General features: G+C 41.3%; 2 protein-coding genes across 3 annotated transcripts in view; one reads left to right on the top strand and one right to left on the bottom strand.

Moving 5' to 3' along the window:
• ABCG5 (ATP binding cassette subfamily G member 5) overlaps positions 1 to 11325 on the top strand; it is a 27655-nt gene extending 16330 nt beyond the window's left edge. Inside the window, exons 10-13 of the mRNA XM_008058108.1 lie at positions 802 to 940; positions 3763 to 3948; positions 9842 to 9954; positions 10770 to 11325. Coding sequence (XP_008056299.1) covers positions 802 to 940; positions 3763 to 3948; positions 9842 to 9954; positions 10770 to 10963 — 632 coding nt within the window. The 3' untranslated portion in view covers positions 10964 to 11325. The remainder of the gene's footprint in view (positions 1 to 801; positions 941 to 3762; positions 3949 to 9841; positions 9955 to 10769) is intronic.
• Positions 11326 to 13514: 2189 nt separating this feature from the next.
• DYNC2LI1 (dynein cytoplasmic 2 light intermediate chain 1) overlaps positions 13515 to 20126 on the bottom strand; it is a 35076-nt gene continuing 28464 nt past the window's right edge. Inside the window, exons 11-13 of one of the 2 annotated variants that reach the window (XM_008058107.1) lie at positions 17857 to 17954; positions 17340 to 17432; positions 13515 to 13819 (exon numbers count right to left, since the gene is read on the bottom strand). In XM_008058107.1, the coding sequence (XP_008056298.1) occupies positions 13757 to 13819; positions 17340 to 17432; positions 17857 to 17954 (254 nt within the window). In that variant the 3' untranslated portion in view covers positions 13515 to 13756. The remainder of the gene's footprint in view (positions 13820 to 17339; positions 17433 to 17856; positions 17955 to 20126) is intronic. The other variant, XM_008058106.1, reaches the window with a different exon arrangement.

The raw sequence follows: 20126 nt of genomic DNA, 5'->3' as shown, positions 1-20126 counted from the left end.
GTTGCCCGGGCGGGTCTCGAACCCGCGGGTTCAGGCGATCCACTCACCTCGGCCTCCCAAAGCGCTGGGATTACAGGCTGAGCCACGGAGCCCCACCAGGAAGAATTTTTCAAAAGCTCATTCCTCGCATCTCATCCCATCCATCAGGACACACAGCCATGGGGCCCAACTACCGGGCCAACTTTGCATCATGAGTTTCTTTTGGGAGCCTATGTTAGCATAGTTGGCACCTAATTTTCGGTGGGAACCCAGAAGCAACACCTAGTTCCCCAATGTAGTAGGTTATGCAGTAAAATGGAGGGTAGAGGGCGTTCCGGGATGTAACACTACATTCAGGGAATAAGAGGGAGGCAAAGTTGTTGCCGAGCCTGCCCTGGAGACGGCCGTGCTGTCTCTGCGTTGACGAACCGGGCCAGCCTGGTCTCTGGAGAGCAAGTATGAAATACGGGCTGCCGAGATTTGGGGGAGACAAAGAGGGGACAAAGTGCCCCGAATCATTTGTTCATGCCCCCTTTGCATGTGCTTTTCTTGAACTGGTGAGAATTCCCCATTTTTGAGAGAAAGAAATACATTACGACGTCTTTTGCAAGCGCGTTGCAATTCAGGGAGCCCGCAGGTTTCTGGAGTGAGGGTATTTATTGTCCCGTGAATGGCAGGACCCCTCCTTCCAGGACTGGGGAACCCACCTAGCTGGTCCTCACCATCTAGCCCTGACAGGTCTCAAGTTCAGCTTGGGCTAGCCCCTTGCCCTGTCCCTCGGCAGGGGAGCGACCTGTTCTGAAATCTGCTTTCCACTCCCAGTTCCCGTGCTCCGCGCCATCAGCGACCAGGAGAGTCAGGACGGCCTGTACCAGAAGTGGCAGATGCTGATGGCCTACATGCTGCATGTCCTTCCCTTCAGTGTCATTGCCACCGTGATTTTCAGCAGCGTATGCTACTGGTAAGGGGCCGTGCAGGGGTCTTCAGGTCTCCCGCGGAGTCACTGGGGCCCGTGGACTTGCAGAAGGCAGAACAGCTCCGTGTTCTTTGCCCGGGAGAATCTACATTTTGCCCATCAGTGTCTTTCAGGACATTTGTTTTGCTGTAAAAAAAAAAAAACCCAGCCATGGATGGCATGGGACCTGAGAACACACCAACAAGATGACACGTGACAGGGGATAGCATGTCCCTCGTTCATGGCAGGGCTGGGCCAGAGAAGAGGGCTCTGAAGAGGCTGGGACCCAGGGATACATGGTGCCCTGGTGCAGGGAGAAAGCAACTGCATGTGAGATCTTAAGACAGACACATTCTGAGGGTGGGAAGAGGACACCAAGCAGGGAAGGAGGAGGAGTGATCAGGGAGGTAGGAAGAAGCAGAATCAGACAGCATCAGAGAGGATGAGGCAAGAGCGTGTTTCAAGATGGTCAAGTAAACTTTTCAATACTGCAGTGGTTAAAGGGGTGGGGAGGTCACAGATCTTCCCATCAGAGCTTCAGTGGAGCAGTGGGAGCCAGTCTACAAGGGAATAAGAGTGGGATGGAGAAAGCATGTGCTGTTTTGAGAAGCTTGGCGGTACAGGAGAGGACGGAGAGGGGCAGGTGCTGAAATGGTGATCAGGTTTAAAGAATGGTTGTTTCGTATTTGGTAAATAACACCATCAAAAAACACTAGACTGGGCATAGATGAAAATGTAGCCAAAATGTGGATAAGTCAAAGGGCAGGTTTCCAGAGTGAACCAACAGGGATGGAGAAATTGGAGTAATGTGGGATCCAGGATGCAAGCGGCCAGGATCACATGTTGCAAAGATGGGAGAGTGGGGACGGGGCTGGACAGATAGAGAGGATGAAAAGTAGAGAGATGGAGACAGTGAGGAAGGCATGCAATCGGAGGTAAGTTCATCTACTGGGCACTGGGGAGGGAGACTGAAATGGGGGGGGCAATTTAAAGCAGAGGTTTATATCAGTCGTGATGGGACATGCCATTGGAACTCAAGATACAGTGAGGAAACCCTAGGTGCCCAGGGGCCAGCTGAGGCAAAATGGCAGAGTGCAGCAATATCCTTGCCCAACCCATCTGCTGCTTAAGGAGAGAGCAGAGCGCCCAGAGGTGGAACCGAAAGGTAAAGAATGACAGAGTGAGCAAGAAGAGACAGGCGACCATGGTCAGAAAGGGTGTCCAGAATCTGAAATCTTGGAAGTGGAACAGTTCTGAGTAATTTTTTTTTTTTGAGTTGGGGTCTCACTCTGTTGCCCAGGCTGGAGGGCATGACTTACCACAGCCTCCACCTCCTGGGCTCAGGTGATCTTCCCATGTGTGCCACCACGCCTGGTTACTTTTTTGAATTTTGTGGAGATAAGGTCTCACTATGTTGCCCGGGCTGGTCTGAACTCCTGGGCTTAAGCAATCCTCCTGCCTTGGCCTCCCAAAATGCTGGGATTATAGGTGTGAGCCACCATGCCTGACCTTGAGTAATATTTAAGTCTAAGACAAGGTGAGTGATCAAGATGAAGCCACTGGAATTATATTAGCTAATTAGGAACCGCTGACATTAATGACTCATCAAGAAGGTTAAAGAACTTGAGGACTCATCAAGAAGGTTAAAGAACAGTAGAGAGGAGCAGAGAATGACTCTGGTCTGGATGCTGTAAAATCATCAAAGATGGGTGTTTTCATGTCACAGAAGACTGCAATGTGGAAGGGAATTAATAGCATTCACAAACTCCATGATTTGTTCACAAGGAAAGATGGATGGCCTTGAAGAGTGGTGAGGAGGGGCGAGTATAAGACATGCTTCTGGCCGGGCTCAGTGGTTCAGCCTGTAATCCCAGCACTTCAGGAGGCTGAGGCAAGTGGAATGCCTGAGCCCAGGGGTTCTTGCAACTTGGCAAGACCTTGTCTCTACAATAAATCAAAAATTAGCCGGGCGTGGTAGCGTGTACCTGTAGTTCCAGCTAATTGGAAGTCTGAGGCAGAAGGATCGCCAGAGCCCAGCAGATTGACGCTGGGGTGGCAGTGAGCATGCCACGTCACTCCAGCCTGGGTGATGGAGTGAGACTCCAACTCAAAAAAATAAAATAAAATAAGCCATGCTTCTTTTCCTTACTCTACAAATAGAATAAAGAGCAGCCATGTCTGATGTTTGTTGAAGACATACAACCACTGGGGAGATGCAACTTGGTGAAAGGAATATAAGAGGAAAAGTGCACAGATATCGTTTGTTTACACGAAAATGAAGGTCAAGTCCATGGGAGGGGTTGGTAGAACAGAAGACAAGAGTGGAATGGTGTAGGCCTGGAGTGGGCTGACCTGACCAAAAACGAAAGACGCGAGGGGTTTTCAATAATCCTACACAACAGGTAGGAGATTCAGGGAAGGAGGGGCTGAGAAGCGGGTTGGGAGTCCTTGGCATTGGGGCGGGCGTGGAGCTAGCCAGGCAGAACGTGGTTATTTACGAAGCAGCCTGGAAAATTCAACAACCCCACTTACTACAGTTGGATGTGACCGTCATCTAAGTAATTTAACATTGTCCCGTGAGAGCCGAGGGAAGTGTGATAGGGAAATGGTGGCTCCCATTGAGCTAGAGTACATGAAGACAGTTCAAGGTCATCAGTGACTGCGAATGTCAGCTGTGTTCCAGGAAGGCCTTTCAAGGGGAGTTTGGCTCGCCCTTCACACCCCTCCCACCCTCCAGCCATCAGGATTTATGCAGAGAAGGCAAGTGTGGCATTTTTTCTTTAACGATGACCCCTGGAGAGGAAACTAAAGTCTTCGTGCTTTTCTAGGACTCTGGGCTTATATCCCGAGGCGGCCAGATTTGGATATTTTTCTGCTGCTCTCCTGGTGCCCCATTTAATTGGCGAATTTCTAGCTCTTGTGCTACTCGGCATGGTCCAAAACCCCAATATAGTCAACAGCGTAGTGGCTCTGCTGTGCATTGCTGGAGTGCTTGTTGGATCTGGATTTCTCAGGTAAGATAACACAATGAAAGAAATTTAGATTGGGATAATTTGTCGATAACAATCACCTGATAATGATTGTTATAGAAGAATTCCAGAGGAGAGTTATGTGATACTGGTTAAAGGTACTACGTTATAGTCTGGAGTGTTTATGCTGTTTGCTAATCATTATAGCCTTCAACTTTGAACTGTTGATCATTTGTTCGATGTCTTTTATACTGAGAGTCAGGAAATGACAAGGTTATGTTAAGATATGATGTGATTCCTATATGATAAGCCATTATGCCGAAGGAAGGAAAACCAATCTGGATACTCCAGAAAAATCTATAAGCTGTACGGCTGGTTAAATTGCGAGCATCTGAGCTCATGTCTGACCTGGTGCTGAGTCTCAATTCCTAGAAATTCTTAGGAACTAAGACTGGTTGGATAAGAAAAGAGCCTGCGTGAATAAAAACTGCTCAAAAAGTATCAAGATTTAAAAAACATGTACCAAATATTAACAGTAATGATCTCTGGGTGATATTTTGATTTTTTTCATATTTTTGTATTTCATAAATGTTCAATAAAGGACAAGTATCATTTTATAACCAAAAAAAAAAAAATGCCTAGACACACACATTTTAAAAGAGCAGTAGAAAAAGGGGTAGGGATTTTTTTTTTTTTGAGTTGGGGTCTTACTCTGTTGCCCAGGCTGGAGTGCAGTAGCACACTCATAGCTCACTGCAGCCTCGACCAACTGGGCTCAGGTGATCCTTTCACTTCAGCCTCTCAAGTACCTGGGACTGTGGGCATGCACCACACACCCAGCTGATTTTTTAATTTTTTTGTGGAGATGAGGTCTCACTGTGTTTCCTAGACTGGTCTCAAACTCCTGGGCTCAAGCGATCCTCCTGCTCAGCCTCCCAGAGTGCTGGGATTACAGGCCTAAGCCATAGCACCTAGCCAAGGGTACAAAATTGTAAAAGGGTAAAAATGATCCTTAGCAGATGATGTGAGGGTGACGTAGTGAGTAATCTATGGGCCCTGAGGAAATGTAAAGAACGCTCTTTCTTTGACTTAAATGTAAAAATTCAGCCAGGTGCAATGGTTCAATCCTGTAATCTCAGCACTTTGGGAGGCCAAGGCAAGAGGATTGTCTGAGCTCAGGGGTTCGAGACCAGCCTGGGCAACTTGGTGAGACTTCGTCTCTACAATAAATCAAAAAATTAGCCAGGTATGGTGGCGTGTGCCTGTAGTTCCAGCTACTTGGAAGGCTGAGGTGGAAGGATTGCCTGAGCCCAGCAGGTCGAGGCTGTGGTGGCCGTGAGCATGCTACTGCACTCCAGCCTGGGCAACAGAGTGAGACTCCAACTCAAATAAATAAATAAATAAATAAAAATAAAAAATCAAATCAAAACGCAAATGACTGAGTATCTACCATGTGCTGTTATATCTGGATGTTTAATTACTTAAAACTCTCAGAACAATCCATTTCTTAGGTAAGAAAACTAAGTTCAGACTTGACTGCTCAAGTCACACCACCTTGAAGAGTCTCCCATGATGCATGTGACTTCCTGGAGAGAGGCTGACCCAGGAGTCAGAAACTTCCTCTACTACCTAGCTGCCAGGTGACCATGGGCAAGTCACTTTCTTACCTAAATTATTCATAATTATAATATGAAGATGACTATCTCAGCCCCACCTATCTCAAGGGATTATGCAAGTGAGATAATCGATGTAAAAACACAAGATAAACTGTAGTGAGTTATGTAAAGTTGAGATAGGATAAAGCAAAGGGCGCTAGGCTTTGCTTAAGGAGGAAGGATATTTTTTCCACTGACACCAGTATACTGTATTTGTCAATGTTGCTTAAGTGGATTGTTAACTTCTATGAAAAATGCACAAATTGGATCACCAAAGGTATAGGATCAAGGTACAGACCCAAGCGTGGGCACCATCTGCTCTTTTAAATTATTTGAGTCAGTAAGTGGCACTAATTCAATTCACTGATTCAATGTGGCACTAATTCAAGTCAGGCAGACCCCGACTTACAATTCAATTTACAATTTTGGGACTTTACGATGGTGCAAAGGTGATACACTCTTCCGTAGAAACAACTTTGGGTACCTATACAATGATTGCTTTTCACTTTCAGAACAGCATCCAATATATCGCATGAGATATTCAGCATGTTATTATAAAATAGGCTTTGTGTTAGATGATTTTGCCCAGCTGCAGGCTCATGTAAGTGTTCTGAGCATGTTTAAGGTGGGCAAGGTTAAGCTGTGAGCGCTGCCAGGTTAGGGGTAGTCAATGCTTTTTGATCTGGGGTATTTATCAGGATGTAACTCCATTATAGATCAAGAAGCATGTGTATTTGGTTTTTAGAAAAAGGGGCTTAATTGCTCTTAAAAGGGGGGCAGTAGCCAACAATACTAAAAGCCCTTGGATTCTTGGCAAAATCTTTTTTTTTTGAGTTGGAGTCTCACTCTGTCGCCCAGACTGGAGTGCAGTGGCCGCTCCCGGCCACCGCAGCCTCAACCTGCTGGGCTCCAGCGATCCTTCCACCTCAGCCTTCCAAGTAGCTGGAACTACAGGCGCGCGCTACCACACCCGGCTAATTTTTTGATTTATTGTCCAGATGAGGTCTTGCTGCCCAGGAGGGTCTCGAACCCGCGGGCTCAGGCAATCCACTCACCTCAGCCTCCCAAAATGTGGGATTACAGGCTGAGCCACCAAGCCCGGCTATCTTGGCAAAATGTTAACATCCCAAGGCTTCACATGAATCCACTCACTCCGTCACTGAACTGAAAGTCCATTCTTGAAGGCCCTGCCAACCTCCTAGTCATCACGTTCACATCTTTCCCTCAAGTCATCATCTTTTCAGCTAAACTGCCACTGGCTCCCTCCTCCTCCAAATGCAAATGAAGGTAGCTAAGCTGTCCTTTCTGCTTACAAAATAATCCAAACTCTTTGGGATAAAAAAATGTGCACAATGTAAACGTGTGAGAAAGAAACTCAAAGTTAGCTTGAAGTATTCTTTTTAAAATCATCAATTGGCCGGGCGCAGTGGCTCAAGCCTGTAATTCCAGCACTTTGGGAGGCTGAGGTGAGAGGATTGCCTGAGCCCATGGGTTCGAGAACAGCCCGGGCAACTTGGCGAGACCTCATCTCTACCATAAATCAAAAAATTAGCCAGGTGTGGTGGCACACGCCTGTAGTTCTGGCTACTTGGAAGGCTGAGGCGGAAGGATTGCTGGAGCCCAGCAGCTCGACACTGGGATGGCCGTGAACGTGCCACTGCACTCTAGCCTGGGCGACAGAGTGAGAATCCAACTCAAAAAATATAAATAAATAAATAAAATCATCAGTTACTTTACCTTCCAAAAATAGTGCAGTGAGATTCTAATAGTCAATGAGTGCTATGGACTGAATTTCACTTGCCGTAAGTATTCTATTTTGGAATATTATTTTTACATGTTACTCTGAGGAAGCAATTTCCTGAAGGAAGTGTATTTCTGAAATAAAAACTATATTTTATAATAAATTGATTTAAAGCATGTTTTGAAAACAGTCCTACATTTTATCTGATTTTTGAGATGAAAGAAAATAAGCAATAGCCAGGTCAGTCTCCCGTCAAAGGTCAATAGCTTAAGGCCACCTGTATGTTATTAGAAAATGACGGACCTTACAGTGAGGTAAACTCTAGTATATTCTGGATGGACTCAGTTCCTATAATCATTGAACATATTCGAGCAGGCTGAAGTGACTTCCTATTCCCCAAAATGTACATAGCATATAGCAAAAGCCATTTTTGGCAAAAGTCTATTCCTCAGTCCCACTAGAGGGAAGTGGGAATATGACAAGGTCTTCCTGAGTTAAACTGGGTTGTGCATCTTGCTGGGCTTTTAGAGAATCTGTAATGAAGATGAGAGTACATTGCTGTGTCGGACGTAGGGGATGCCTACCTTTTCCCACTTCCCAACATAACGGTGGACGCTCCCCCAACAGTACATTTAGAACTAAGGTTCTCTCTCTGCTTCTCTTGCTGCGCCTTTCACAGACCCATTTGGCTCCCTCCTCCACGTGCACAGAGCCTGTCTGTTGTTCCCAAGCCTGGAGGCTCTCTCTGAAAGCCTCTTTGTTTCTCATAGGCCACCCCACCTCCTTATCGTCTTCCTTCCCAGTAACAAGCTGTCTGCTTCTTGAGGGCAGCAGCTGTATCTCATTCATCATTACTCCTCAGTGGCCAGCCCTTGGCCTTGCAAACACATCAGGTTTGCAAAAAGTCTTTGTTGAATTGAGTGAATAAATGAACGGCCCTCTCCTTGAACTGCATACACATGGGTCAGTCACCAGAGCATGTTGGTTTTCTTTTCTGATTCAACCACAAGTGCACGTGGAGCATTTGTTTTGTGTTCGGGCCAGGGGATGCAGGGAGAGATGAGGGTGTGCCCAGCTGCTGGGCAGCCATCCTCTCTTGGCCAGTGTCCTTGCCAGGCCTTCGCTGTCTCATACTTGATCTGCTATAGCCTGCTCTCCTTTGTGCTGTGCTTACTCTGTCCTTATTCTGGTCCATCCTACTTGGTGTCACATTTGTTTTCTTAACACACTGGTTTCAACATGATCATTCTCGTGGTCATTCAACGCTAACTTATTTCAAGGCCCTGAAATGGCTGCTGCTTTTGTTCCAAACCCACCTCTCGCTGCTGCCACTTCAAATCCTGTGTTCCAACCTTTCTGGTGTGTGCAGTCCCGTATGCAGCCCGTGACATGCTGGGGCTCATAGCATTTCTGCAGTCCTAGAATGGCCTTCCTCTTCCCCTAATTCTTTCCCAGATTCCCCTCTATTCTTTTCAACTGGCAGCCTCTTAATGTGGTCAATTTAATTTTCTGTCTCAGGAAATTGTCGAAAAGATGGAGGTCACTTTGGAGTAGGTGAAACCATAAATAATAAATACAAAAACATCATGGACATGTGGTACTAGGTTTTTAATATTTTCTAGGCACAAATAATTCACTACTGTGTGTTTTTGTAATTTTAAGGATATATAGTCTGTATCTCCAACTACATTGTGAGTTCTTTAAGGATAGGATACTTCTTTTGAATTTCATAAGCACCTAGAACTAGTGTCTTGTAAATAGAAAGAAGTTTATATTCTCAGTTGTTAGAAACTATATAGCAGACCAAGAAGATCATGGTGTCAGCATAAAGTTTTTCCTGAAACAGATTGGAAACATGTTTCATTTTCACAAAATGTTTTGTTGTTTTTTTTTTTTGGTCAGAGTCTCACTCTGTTGCCCAGGCTGGAGTGCAGTCGTGTGGTCATGCACTGCTGCCTTGACCTCCTGGACTCAGGCAATGAGTCTTGAACTACTGGGCTAAGCAATCCTCCTGCCTTGGCCTCCCAATGTGTCGGGATTACAAGTGTGAGCCACCAGACCCAGCTCTTGTATGTTTATATCAATGGTATATACAAAAAAAAAAGTAGACACTAATTGTTCATGAGAGGGCTGTTAAATTAAGGTCTCTACTATAATGTGCCACCAAGCTGTGATTTAAAATGACAAGATGCTATGTTACTGACTTGGAAAGATGTCTGAGACGCGTGTTTGGGAGGAAAAAAGTAGGTTAGGAAAGAGCATAACAAGTTTCATATCATTTATGTAAAACTTTATGAACACATCCATATGTTATATGTATCCTCAAAATGTTAACAGTAGTTATTTCCGGACAAGGATGTATTTCTGTATATTTTTTAGTACTGTTTGAAGCTTTTTTACAGTGAGCATCATTTTTATAATAGAGAGATAAAAATTATAATCATCTTGGGAAATATAAAATAAGGATTGCCTTTCTTTTCATTTGGTAGGACTATTACCAGAGCCTATTGGATTTCATCTCTCTTTTTTTCTTTTTCTTAAGAAACATGCAAGAAATGCCCATTCCTTTAAAAATCATCAGTTATTTCACATTCCAAAAATATTGCAGTGAGATTCTTATAGTCAATGAGTTCTATGGACTGAATTTCACTTGTGGTAAGTATTCTATTTTGGAATATTATTTTTACATGTTACTCTGAGGAAGCAATTTCCTGAAGGAAATGTATTTTTGAAATAAAAGCTATATTTTATAATAAATTGATTTAAAAGGTGTTTTGAAATACAGACCCACATTTTATCTGATTTTTTTAAGATGAAAGAAAATAAACAGTGGTCAAGTCAGTCTCCTGTCAAAGGTCAATAGCTTAAGGCCACTTGGATGTTTTTAGAAAATGACGGACCTTACGTACAGTGAGGTAAACTCTAGTATATTCTGGATGGTCTCAGTTCCTGAAACTACTGAACACATTCAAGCAGGCTGAAGTGGCTTCTTGTTCCCCAAAATGTACATAGTATAGAGCAAAGAAAGGCCATTTTGGGCGAAAGTCTATTCCTCAATCCCACTAGAGGGAAGTACAAACATGACAAGGTCCTCATGGCTGCTGGAAATCCCAGAGACACTCTGAAGAACATGGTAGAATTTAGTAGTTGTTTTAAACAATATTAGGCGATAACAGTAACTTTAGAATATGTGGTGCTAAGTATCATGATTTTTATCAGAATATGGTAATGAACCTCTATACAAAACAGAAGCAAACCTGTCTCCATTTTCAAATGAGCCAAGCAAGGCCTAGAACCACTCTCTCTTGCTTCATCTAATTGTGAATTCCGGGCTCAATAAAGCATCCGTATTTTTCATGAAGGGGGTACTTAGCAGAGTGCTAAGCACTTAGTGAGCATTTGGTAAATATTTGTTGATCAAACGACCTGAGATAAATCACAGCTGACCTTGTCAATCTTTTCCTTGGCAGGCAGCTCAAATGTTTCTGTGACAATGAATCCAACCTGTGTCTTCACTCAAGGAATTCAATTCATTGAGAAGACCTGCCCGGGTGCGACATCCAGATTCACAGTGAACTTTCTGATTTTATATACATTCATTCCAGTTCTTGTCATCCTAGGAATAGCTGTTTTTAAAATAAGAGATCATCTCATTAGTAGATAGTGAGAAACATTGCTGGGAAAATGGAACGTAAACTGCCGGATGGGCACGGTTGCTCTGAATATCTGAAATAAGAGAGCCACACATTCTTTCTTGGTAGGACTTCAGTCATTTAACCATTAAGACTCCATTTGTGCCCCTTGGATCCACACAGACCTTGAAAGCAATGGAAATTGTTCATAGTTCCTTGCTATTCCAACTTGCAAGGACATGTGGTTTTCGAAATTGTGAATGAGCTAGCCCAAGAATGTAAATAATAATAATTCATAAACTTATGGGAGACTAGTGTGACTATTTGTTTTCCTTGTTCTGGACATAGAAAAATAGGTCAGTTAAAAAATATGCTTATATTTGAGAAATGATTACTGATTGTGAGTAACAGAAAAAGGAGTTATAGGTTTAATAGGTAAGAGTGCTTTTGTTATCATCTGAAACACATCCTTCTGGGCACCTGGCTACATGAGGGGCCTGATTGACCTGATCCCACTCAAGAGGATCGTGAACACATGGTGAGGAGCACCACCCATGCGAGCACCAGGGACTTTCTGCAGGGTAAGATGAGGTCCTGTGGAATGGGCTGAACAGTGCTCACAACACAACAGACAAACCCCTTTTGTTTGCTCTTCTTTACTTTCAGCTGAGTTTACTTATACAATTGAAAGTAAAAACGTTACTAGACAAAGCATATGCACTGTGAAATGACCTCTTTAAGCTGAAGATCAGCTGTTATTTAAAATTCATAGAGAAAAAATGCTGACACAACCTTTACACTAAGAAAGCTAGGGTTATGCTCTAGAAATGTACATTCTTGAACTGTAAGAGAAAGAATGCCAATAAATACAAATACAGACAGCAATGTTACATATCTTCAGGGATGACATTATATATATAGGTTATTAAAAATGGGTTCTGTAATAAATGACTGATTATTTCTGATTGATCTTCAAGTAATTCATGTACAAGTCAGAAATAAAACTGTCTCAATGTTACCATGGTAACTTTGAGCAAGAATGTGGTAGAGAGCACATGAACTTGTTCAGTTACTGTGACCTAACTTTGTAAAGAAGATAAATTATAGCATTTGAAATGTCTCACACTATAGTAGGAAAGATCATTTCATTAAGGAAGCCACAGTAAAATTTTATTTCTTAGAACAGTATTTAAGGATCTGCAGACATTGGTAAATTACCAGACTAGTACTGTCAATTTTTATAAAAGGTCTTTGACACCAATGATTATGGTATAATAGTTACATAATGTCTTACAGATTATATATGTCACATCAGTAATAGACAATTCTGGATATGATAATCTATTAAAGTAGTTCAAAGAGAGTCCCACAGGAACCTCTTTTGAAATCACTGATTTCAACTTACTAAAGATATGGGTGTACAACCTAAGTGGAAACATTTTCTACTATTCATATGCAGATGAATTTCATTCTAGCTCAAAAACATTTGGAAAATTGACATCACACGTGACTTCAAGCTATTAAGTGTCAGTGATAGCATCTTAGAAAAACACAATGGCTTTCAACATGTGACAGTTTGTGTCTCAAGTCAAAAATGGACAGTGATTTGTAAGATAATCAAATTATATAATAAAAATTCCTATTACTATTGTGGAATAGGCTGTTTCTTCCCACCAAGTCAGTGATGTTCCTGAGATCATGATGCTCATCATAAACTTAAAGGGATCTCTTTCTCCACACTATTCAGGCACAGAACCAGTCTATTCTTAAGACTGAGGCTCGAAATAATTGATAATAATAATAATACTTTTTAAAAAGGCAAATTCCTTGGAAATATATTGATAATTCTGTTCTTAAGAGTGTTAGAACCACACGCATTGCAAATAATGTATGAATTCCTATTTTGTTACAGTAATGAGATAGCTTGCTACGTGCTCAGACACCACTCAATCTTGGTGTCCTTGGGGTTAGTAATGTGCTTATTGGAAGTTGGATGTGTGCCATATGAGAGACAACATATTATATATGCGGAAATGAAAGAGCATAGAATAAATGATTTTCCTGGTTAATGACAACAATTATACCTAAAATGGAACTTGGCCAGTGGGTACACAAATCTACAGTATTGGGAAGGCTTCTTAAAGGTTATCCCACCTTGGAAATGACCCTGGTTATCCCCAACTCATGAAGTTTTGGTCTGCTTATGGATAGGATATCTCTTTAAACTTGCCTGTTCTTCAAAAAGTGATATTTAAAGTAAATGTGTCCATCTCACCAGGGGTAGGGGTGAGTGCTGAGTGAAAACATCCCATTCCAGACCACTGATTCAGAATCTCTGAGTCTGGGGACCAGGTATGTGCATCTTATAAGTACTGCAGGCGCTTCTTTTAACCATGACACCTGTGAACCCAATTCTGGTTCTTCACCAGCTGCAGCTAAGAATTCTTCCAGAAGGAACGTGTCTAACATGGGCGCTTAACCTTATATTTAAAACTGTTACCAAATACTCTTGCTTTAATCTTCCTAAAACCATATCAACAGAAATGTGTGCATGTGGAATTGAGCAGATATTACTTAAACATGTTAGAAGTAGGTCATAGAGGATTCTTTTATTTTTTAAAAATACTACATGTGGTTACACAATTCTTTTCCTTTTAAAAGACTTCAAGATATCCAGAATATTGCATGAGTACAATAAATGTAGCTTGTCCTTTTACAAATTATATATATTTAACTTTCCTCATATACTGTCACAATAGTTCATTAATCAAATTCTTACTTGTATTTGGAAAAGAAGAAATAAATACAAAGTAGTTGAATTAGGTTCAAGAATCAAGCTCAATTTGTTTCCAGGACTTGGAAGAACTTCTTTTGTACTGTTCTAGTTCCTAAAACAAAATATGTATTACTTCAAGAAAAATCAACTTTACAAATTCAAGTAAGTAACTTAAAACTGCCTTAGCATTTTTTATATACAACAATCTATCCTTAATAGCATTATGATTCTCAAGATTTCTTGACAATTATTTTGTAAGTGATTATCTTGAGACTTATTTTCAAGAAATACAGTCTTCAAAGTGTTGTCTAAGCAGCACTTAGAGATGAATTTATTAAAGTTCCAGACAAAATCATATACTACATAGTATATACAAAAGTACATACAAATTGCCTTTCAACTAAGAAACTGAAGCATTTGTCAGACTTCATGCATTTAAAAGTGATCTTATTTTTGATTGTCTGTTGGTTGGTTCTTGTCAAAAACTTGATTGAAGTTAGCAAAATATTTAAAATGTATGTATCCTTTGACTCAGTGATTCTACTTTGAGAAATTGATCATGCAGACTAACAGAGCAGCACAGAGGATGTCAGCAAAAGGATACTCGTGGCTCTGTGAATCTCAGCACATGACTGGAAGCAACTTAGTGTTCCCCAGCAAGGACTGATTAAGTAATCATTGTTCATTTGCAAGTGGCTTCCAAGACAGCTAGCAAAAATAATGGTGGTCCTATGTGTCACATGAAGAAAACACATAGGTAGGGAGAGCGCAAGATGCTTCCATTTCCCGTTGTATATACTTTGATATCTTTTGAATTTTTTCACAATGAGTGTATGCTACAAATCATAAAAGGAAGACAAACTTTAGTAGAGGTGAAAATTCTGCACAAGGCAATGGACATGTGAAAGGGACCATCTTGGAGGCCTGTCACCTACACCTCCTGCATGTTGCTCTATGTCTGAGTAACTGTGCAAAGGTTATTATTACTTCGAATAAACAAAAAGTGGTTACTCTGCAAGATAAGGCTGCCCTTTGGCTAACATATTTGGAGTTCACAGTTGCTATTAAGGAGAAAACCTATTCTTGTTTTCAGAAAAACTGCAGATTGTCCCTTTCATACCCACACTCTAAGCTATTACAGCTCAAATGTTAAATGTTTCAAAACGGTATACAGACTTTGAAAGAATTTTTTTTCTTTCTCTTTTTTCTTTAACTTCCTCACAGGATTCTAGGAAGAATTTATATGGTCATAATCCCAAAGTAGTCTTTACAGTTTGGTTTATATTTTCTAATGAAGTTAATTACAGTTTCAAAAATTAACTCAAAGAATAAGCAAATTAGTTACTGCAAACTTTGTCTTTAACGGGAAATGTTGGATTATTTTTTACTGATGGTGAAGTTGAGGACATTGCTTTGAGATTCTGCCAGAAGGATCTCCCTTCAGCAGAGCAAATGAAAGAAAAATGGGGCTGGTCACACCGGCCACACCAGGGAAGAGTAAGGAGAGCCAATGTGGTTTAGAACTCACCAAGGCCCCTAGAGCTTCAATACTGCTGTGATGTGACCTCAAAATAACACAATGATATTTTAAAGGAATAGCAAGTAAGAAGGTTTTCAGAATGGATATCTGTGCTTGGCCAAGAAGACCTTAAAAATAACTGTTTACTGAAAATGTTTCTTTCCTTTTTTAAATTTCTTTAAGAAAAATATGGGCAAGAGGTAGAGGGCTCAGCAATTGCTTTCCACATTCACCTTCCCTTAAAATCAGGAATGCTTAAAAGCTAGCAGGCTTGAAGAAATAGAAAACGCTACTGGAGGTACTTTCTGGTCCCATGTGAAGTCTGGCAAAGACAGAACTTTGGCTCATCTGAGCAGAGAGCAACCAAGGAAGGACACTCAATCTGCAAGAAAGGTGGCGGGGTCTTCCTACCAGTGCTGAGACCCAGGAGGGCTGGTGGCACAGCGCACAGCTAGAAACAACTGAAGGTCTCAAAAGGACTCTGAGAGAGCACAAAATAATACTGACATTGACAATCTGGATATTAGAATATCAAAATGTAGATTCCAATATCGAGCAAATAATCGAGCATCAACACTGGCAATCACTAGAGGATCCTGAAAGCAGGAGTATAGAATGATGTTAAGTGCTATGTGTGCAATCTGAAATCAAGGCAATGCAGCTACTAAAACAACGCAGGTGAAACTCATTTTGAGGCAAAATTAGGACATTATAACTTTGCAGGTAGATTAAAAAAAACTCTCAACCAAGAGGTTATAGCAACTGGTGACCTGCTAGCAGTGAGATACGAGGGTTGAGGGATGAATGACATGGGAGCTGTGGGCTTGCCTTCTGTTCCACACAACATTCCTGAAGTTCTGGGTCAGTTATGAACAGATTTGAACGTGAATAACTCATGGTGCTCTGAAATGCCCTTGTCCTTTAGTAACACCAATGTATGTGAACTTAATACAAGTGATCACTGTGCAATATAAACAGATACTCTTATCAACAATAGCAGTTAATCATTGACTCCTAGATAAATATTAATCCAGAGATGACTTCCAACTCATCTCTGCAGCCAAGCTGCAAACATAATAAGTGTTACAGCAGGTCACTTTGCTGTTTGTACAACACGCCTCTTACTTTGCTGCAGCTCTGAGTATTCAGAATAGTTTTCAAAAGTCTGGACTATGTCTAAGCAAAATGTTTTGCTTAGTTATTCAAGGGACCCTGGAGGTGAAAGGCTAGTACTAACAAAAGCACCTGGGTCACTGCTCCCAGTGGACCTTTGTCTTCAGGTTACCCTCGCAACAATTTGACTGCTCTAGAAAGTTACATGGCTCTAGAAATCTCACCCCAGAGGCTGTCAGGGCTTTCAATTTGGTGCGTACACAGGCTTACTCACATAAGGACAGATTCTGTACAATGTCTTATTTTATTAAACTGAGGAAAATCTAAGATTTTTTTTAAAGCAAAACCTAAATATCAGAGTCATGGTGAATTTCTCAACTCTTCCTTTCTTACATTAGACTTGCATTTTCACATAGGGCTAGGTAGGCATATTTGGAATGGCAGTGTCCACTTGTAAGCATTTTCCTGAGAGACCCTGGGCTCTGTCAGATATGCTTGTGCTTTCAGGTTAGGTAGTCCTTAAATGGATAGGATACTTTTTCTGGTACAAGGAAAGCACAGGTATGTGTGAATGTCCTAAGCAAACATTCCGATAACAAAGGTTTTGTCCTAACAAAACCTTTCGATAACAAAGGTTTTGTCCTAACAAAACCTTTCCGATAATCCCACAAACCAAAGAATATTGTTCAAGAGTCTTCCAGCAGCAAGGTGAGAATCATGACCATCATTAACATAATGTACAGTGGGAAATCGAAAGAGGACACGTGAGCATTAAGTCATCTCTGAGTAGTGAATGACAAGAGATTTTTAAATTTTTCTTTATGCATATCAGAATTTTTTTCTATAGTATACTATAGAAAAACATGTACTATTTCAATAATTTTAGAGGTTCAAAAAATACCTACGTAAATACATTGAGAAAAATGTAAGGAATTCCTAAGGCATTCCAGATTTTGTGATAAAACCTGAGATGAAATTGAGTCAATGTTTTGGGTACTACCTGGTCCTTCTGCATTCGCATCTCATCAACTTCACTTTCAGCATACTGAGGGTCTCGTGCAGGGTCCTTGATATCTTTTAATGTGTTGATTCTCTGGAATTACAATTCTCCATATCACTTCATGCTCATAAGCCACAACCTTCAATGGTCACCATCTGCACGACGAACCCAGCCTCCACTCCTTAGCTTGCCAGTGAAAACTCCCTAGATCCTCCAACGAGTGTTCATCATTCCCCCTGAGGCCCATTTAAATCCCAGTAGGTCCTCTCGCTCCTTCCCCCTTCAGAGGTCACTGCCCTGTCTCTAGCCAGCGAGCTCTGTTTGAAAGCAGAGCAGGAACCACATCTTGTTCATCTGTTCATCCCCACGTGCCTTATTTACTATAGATTTTTAGCAAATAGTTCATTGAGTTTTGAGCATGGAGATAAAAACAAAGCTATCACAAGCCCTTTGGAACATTTCCCATAACTGTTGAATAGTGCTAAAATTCTTGCTTTAAAAGAATTAGAAATACTACCTTTGGTGGAAAAAGCTTTTCATATACTTTTTTCCACAACTCCAAGGGTGAGTGGGCGTGAAACTTTCCAATGTCATTGTCAGGAACGGGAGGAGACCCTAAAATGGGAAGTTTTACTTCAAATGACTGTAGTGATTAAAACATGGCAAACTCTGTCAATAAAACAAATACACTAATAAAAGTATAAATCTTAGATCACTCTCATTTCTTCTCCCTAATGTAGTCACCATTAAAATTTATCCTACTCACACAGCAAGGCCACTGTCCAGTTTTAACACCTATATTGTTCACCAAAACTGTTTCCCTGTTGATCTTCCAGGACGTCCTTACCACAAGGTAGGAAAGGCACTGATATACTCCACTGATGTTATTCAGTTTTGCCAGGTTTTACTTGGGCTCCTTTGAGTGTATGTGCGTGCATGTGTGTGCTTGTGGACTAAGTGCTATGCAATTTTATCACCTGTGCAGGTTGCAGGTTCGTGTGTCCATCACACAGTTAAGGAACTGTCTAAATTCCATGACATGTTACTACACCCACCTACTTCCTGATCCCGCCCCTCCCCACCAAGAGCCCTACCCCTACCCTCTGACAACCATGAATCTACCTCCATTTGTAAAATTTTCCACTTTGCAAATGTATCAATAAAATCATTCTGTATGGAATCTTTTCTGATGGGCTCCTTTTCACTCGGCATGGTTCTCTGGAGATTCATCCAAGTTGTGTGGATCAATAGTTTCCTCCTTTTTATTGCTGGGTAGTGTTCCATGGTACAGATGTACCAGTTTGTCTAGCCACTCACCTGTTGAACAACTTCTGGATTGTTTCCGGTTTGACTATTACAAATAAAGTCGTTATGAACATGTACGTACAGTTTTTTATGCAAACATAAGTTTTCATTTATCTGGTATAATTGTCCAATAGTGCAATTTCTAGGTTATATGGTAGTTGCATGATTATAAGAAACTGTCAAACTGTTTTCTAGAGTGGCTGCAACATTTTACATTCCTGCCAGCAACGTGTGAATGATCTAGTTTCTCTGCATCGTCACCAGTATTTGGTGATATTACTGTTTTCTATTTTACCTATTCTGATAAGTGTGTAGTGATATCTCATTTGGGTTCAATTTGCATTTCCCTAATGACTTAAGTCTTTAAATTCCTTTCCATGTGCTTCCTTGCCATTTTTAACATCCTTTTTCTTTTCTTTTTTGTAGTTCGGGGCTCATTCTGTTGCCCAGGCTGGACTGCAGTGGCGGAATCACAGCTCTCCACAGCCTCAAACTCCTGGGTTCAAGTGATCCTTCTGCCTCAGCCTAATGAGTAGCTGAGACTATAAGTGCACATGACCATATCCTGCTAATTTTTTGATTTTTTTGTAGAGATGAGGTCTCACTATGTTGCCAAACTGGCCTTGAACTCCCAAGCTCAAGTGATTCTCCCTCCTTAGCCTCCCAATGTGGATTAGAGGTATGAGCCACTGTGCTGGTTCCAGCTAATTTTTTTATTTTTTGTAGAGATGAAGTTTCTCTATGTCACCCAATCTGGTCTCGAGCTCCTGGCTCAAGCAATCCTCCCATCTCAGCTTCCCAATGTGCCAGGATTACAGGCATGAGCCACCATGCCCAGCCTTTTATCTCCTTGTCTGAAATGAAATGTTTGTTCATGTCTTTTGCCCATTTTCGAACTGAATTGTTTGGGGTTTTTTTTCTTTCCTATTGAGTTATTTATATATTCTAAATACTAATCCTTTGTCAGATAAGTGGTTTCAAAATATTGTCTCCCAGCCTGTGGCATGTCTTTTCATCCTCTTCACATGAGCTTTCACAGAACAGGTTTTAAATTTAATGAGGTTTAAGCTCCATGATTTTTGAATTTGGTAATTATAAACTCTCTTTTGACTTCCAACTATTCACATGGGCAAAAGAATTCCATCAGCATTATCTATCAGTACACACAGTGATTCTCACTGCTACTGAAATTAAGTTGGCACTAATGATAATTATAAAAATCAACCTCAATGACCATGCATTAAGCAAAATCACCTCTATTCTTTTCATTCCAATTCAATCTATAATCTCATTACAAGGATCTCTACATCTTAGCTTGAAAGATTAATAGAAGATGGGGAAAAAAACAAAAACAAACGACTGCCCCTTAGATTGTTAAAACCAAACTTTGCCACCCCCAGAGTATAAAGAGTTGTGAGGCTCAAACATCTTCTGATGAAAATAGCTTCTGTGGGACAATAAGGAGCTTGATATACAAAGTTT

Source organism: Carlito syrichta, unplaced genomic scaffold (genome assembly GCF_000164805.1).
Source record: "Carlito syrichta isolate Samal-C Ts95f unplaced genomic scaffold, Tarsius_syrichta-2.0.1 Scaffold303213, whole genome shotgun sequence".
NCBI classification, from domain to species: Eukaryota; Metazoa; Chordata; class Mammalia; order Primates; family Tarsiidae; genus Carlito; species Carlito syrichta.
This window is presented reverse-complemented; position numbering and strand designations above follow the sequence as displayed.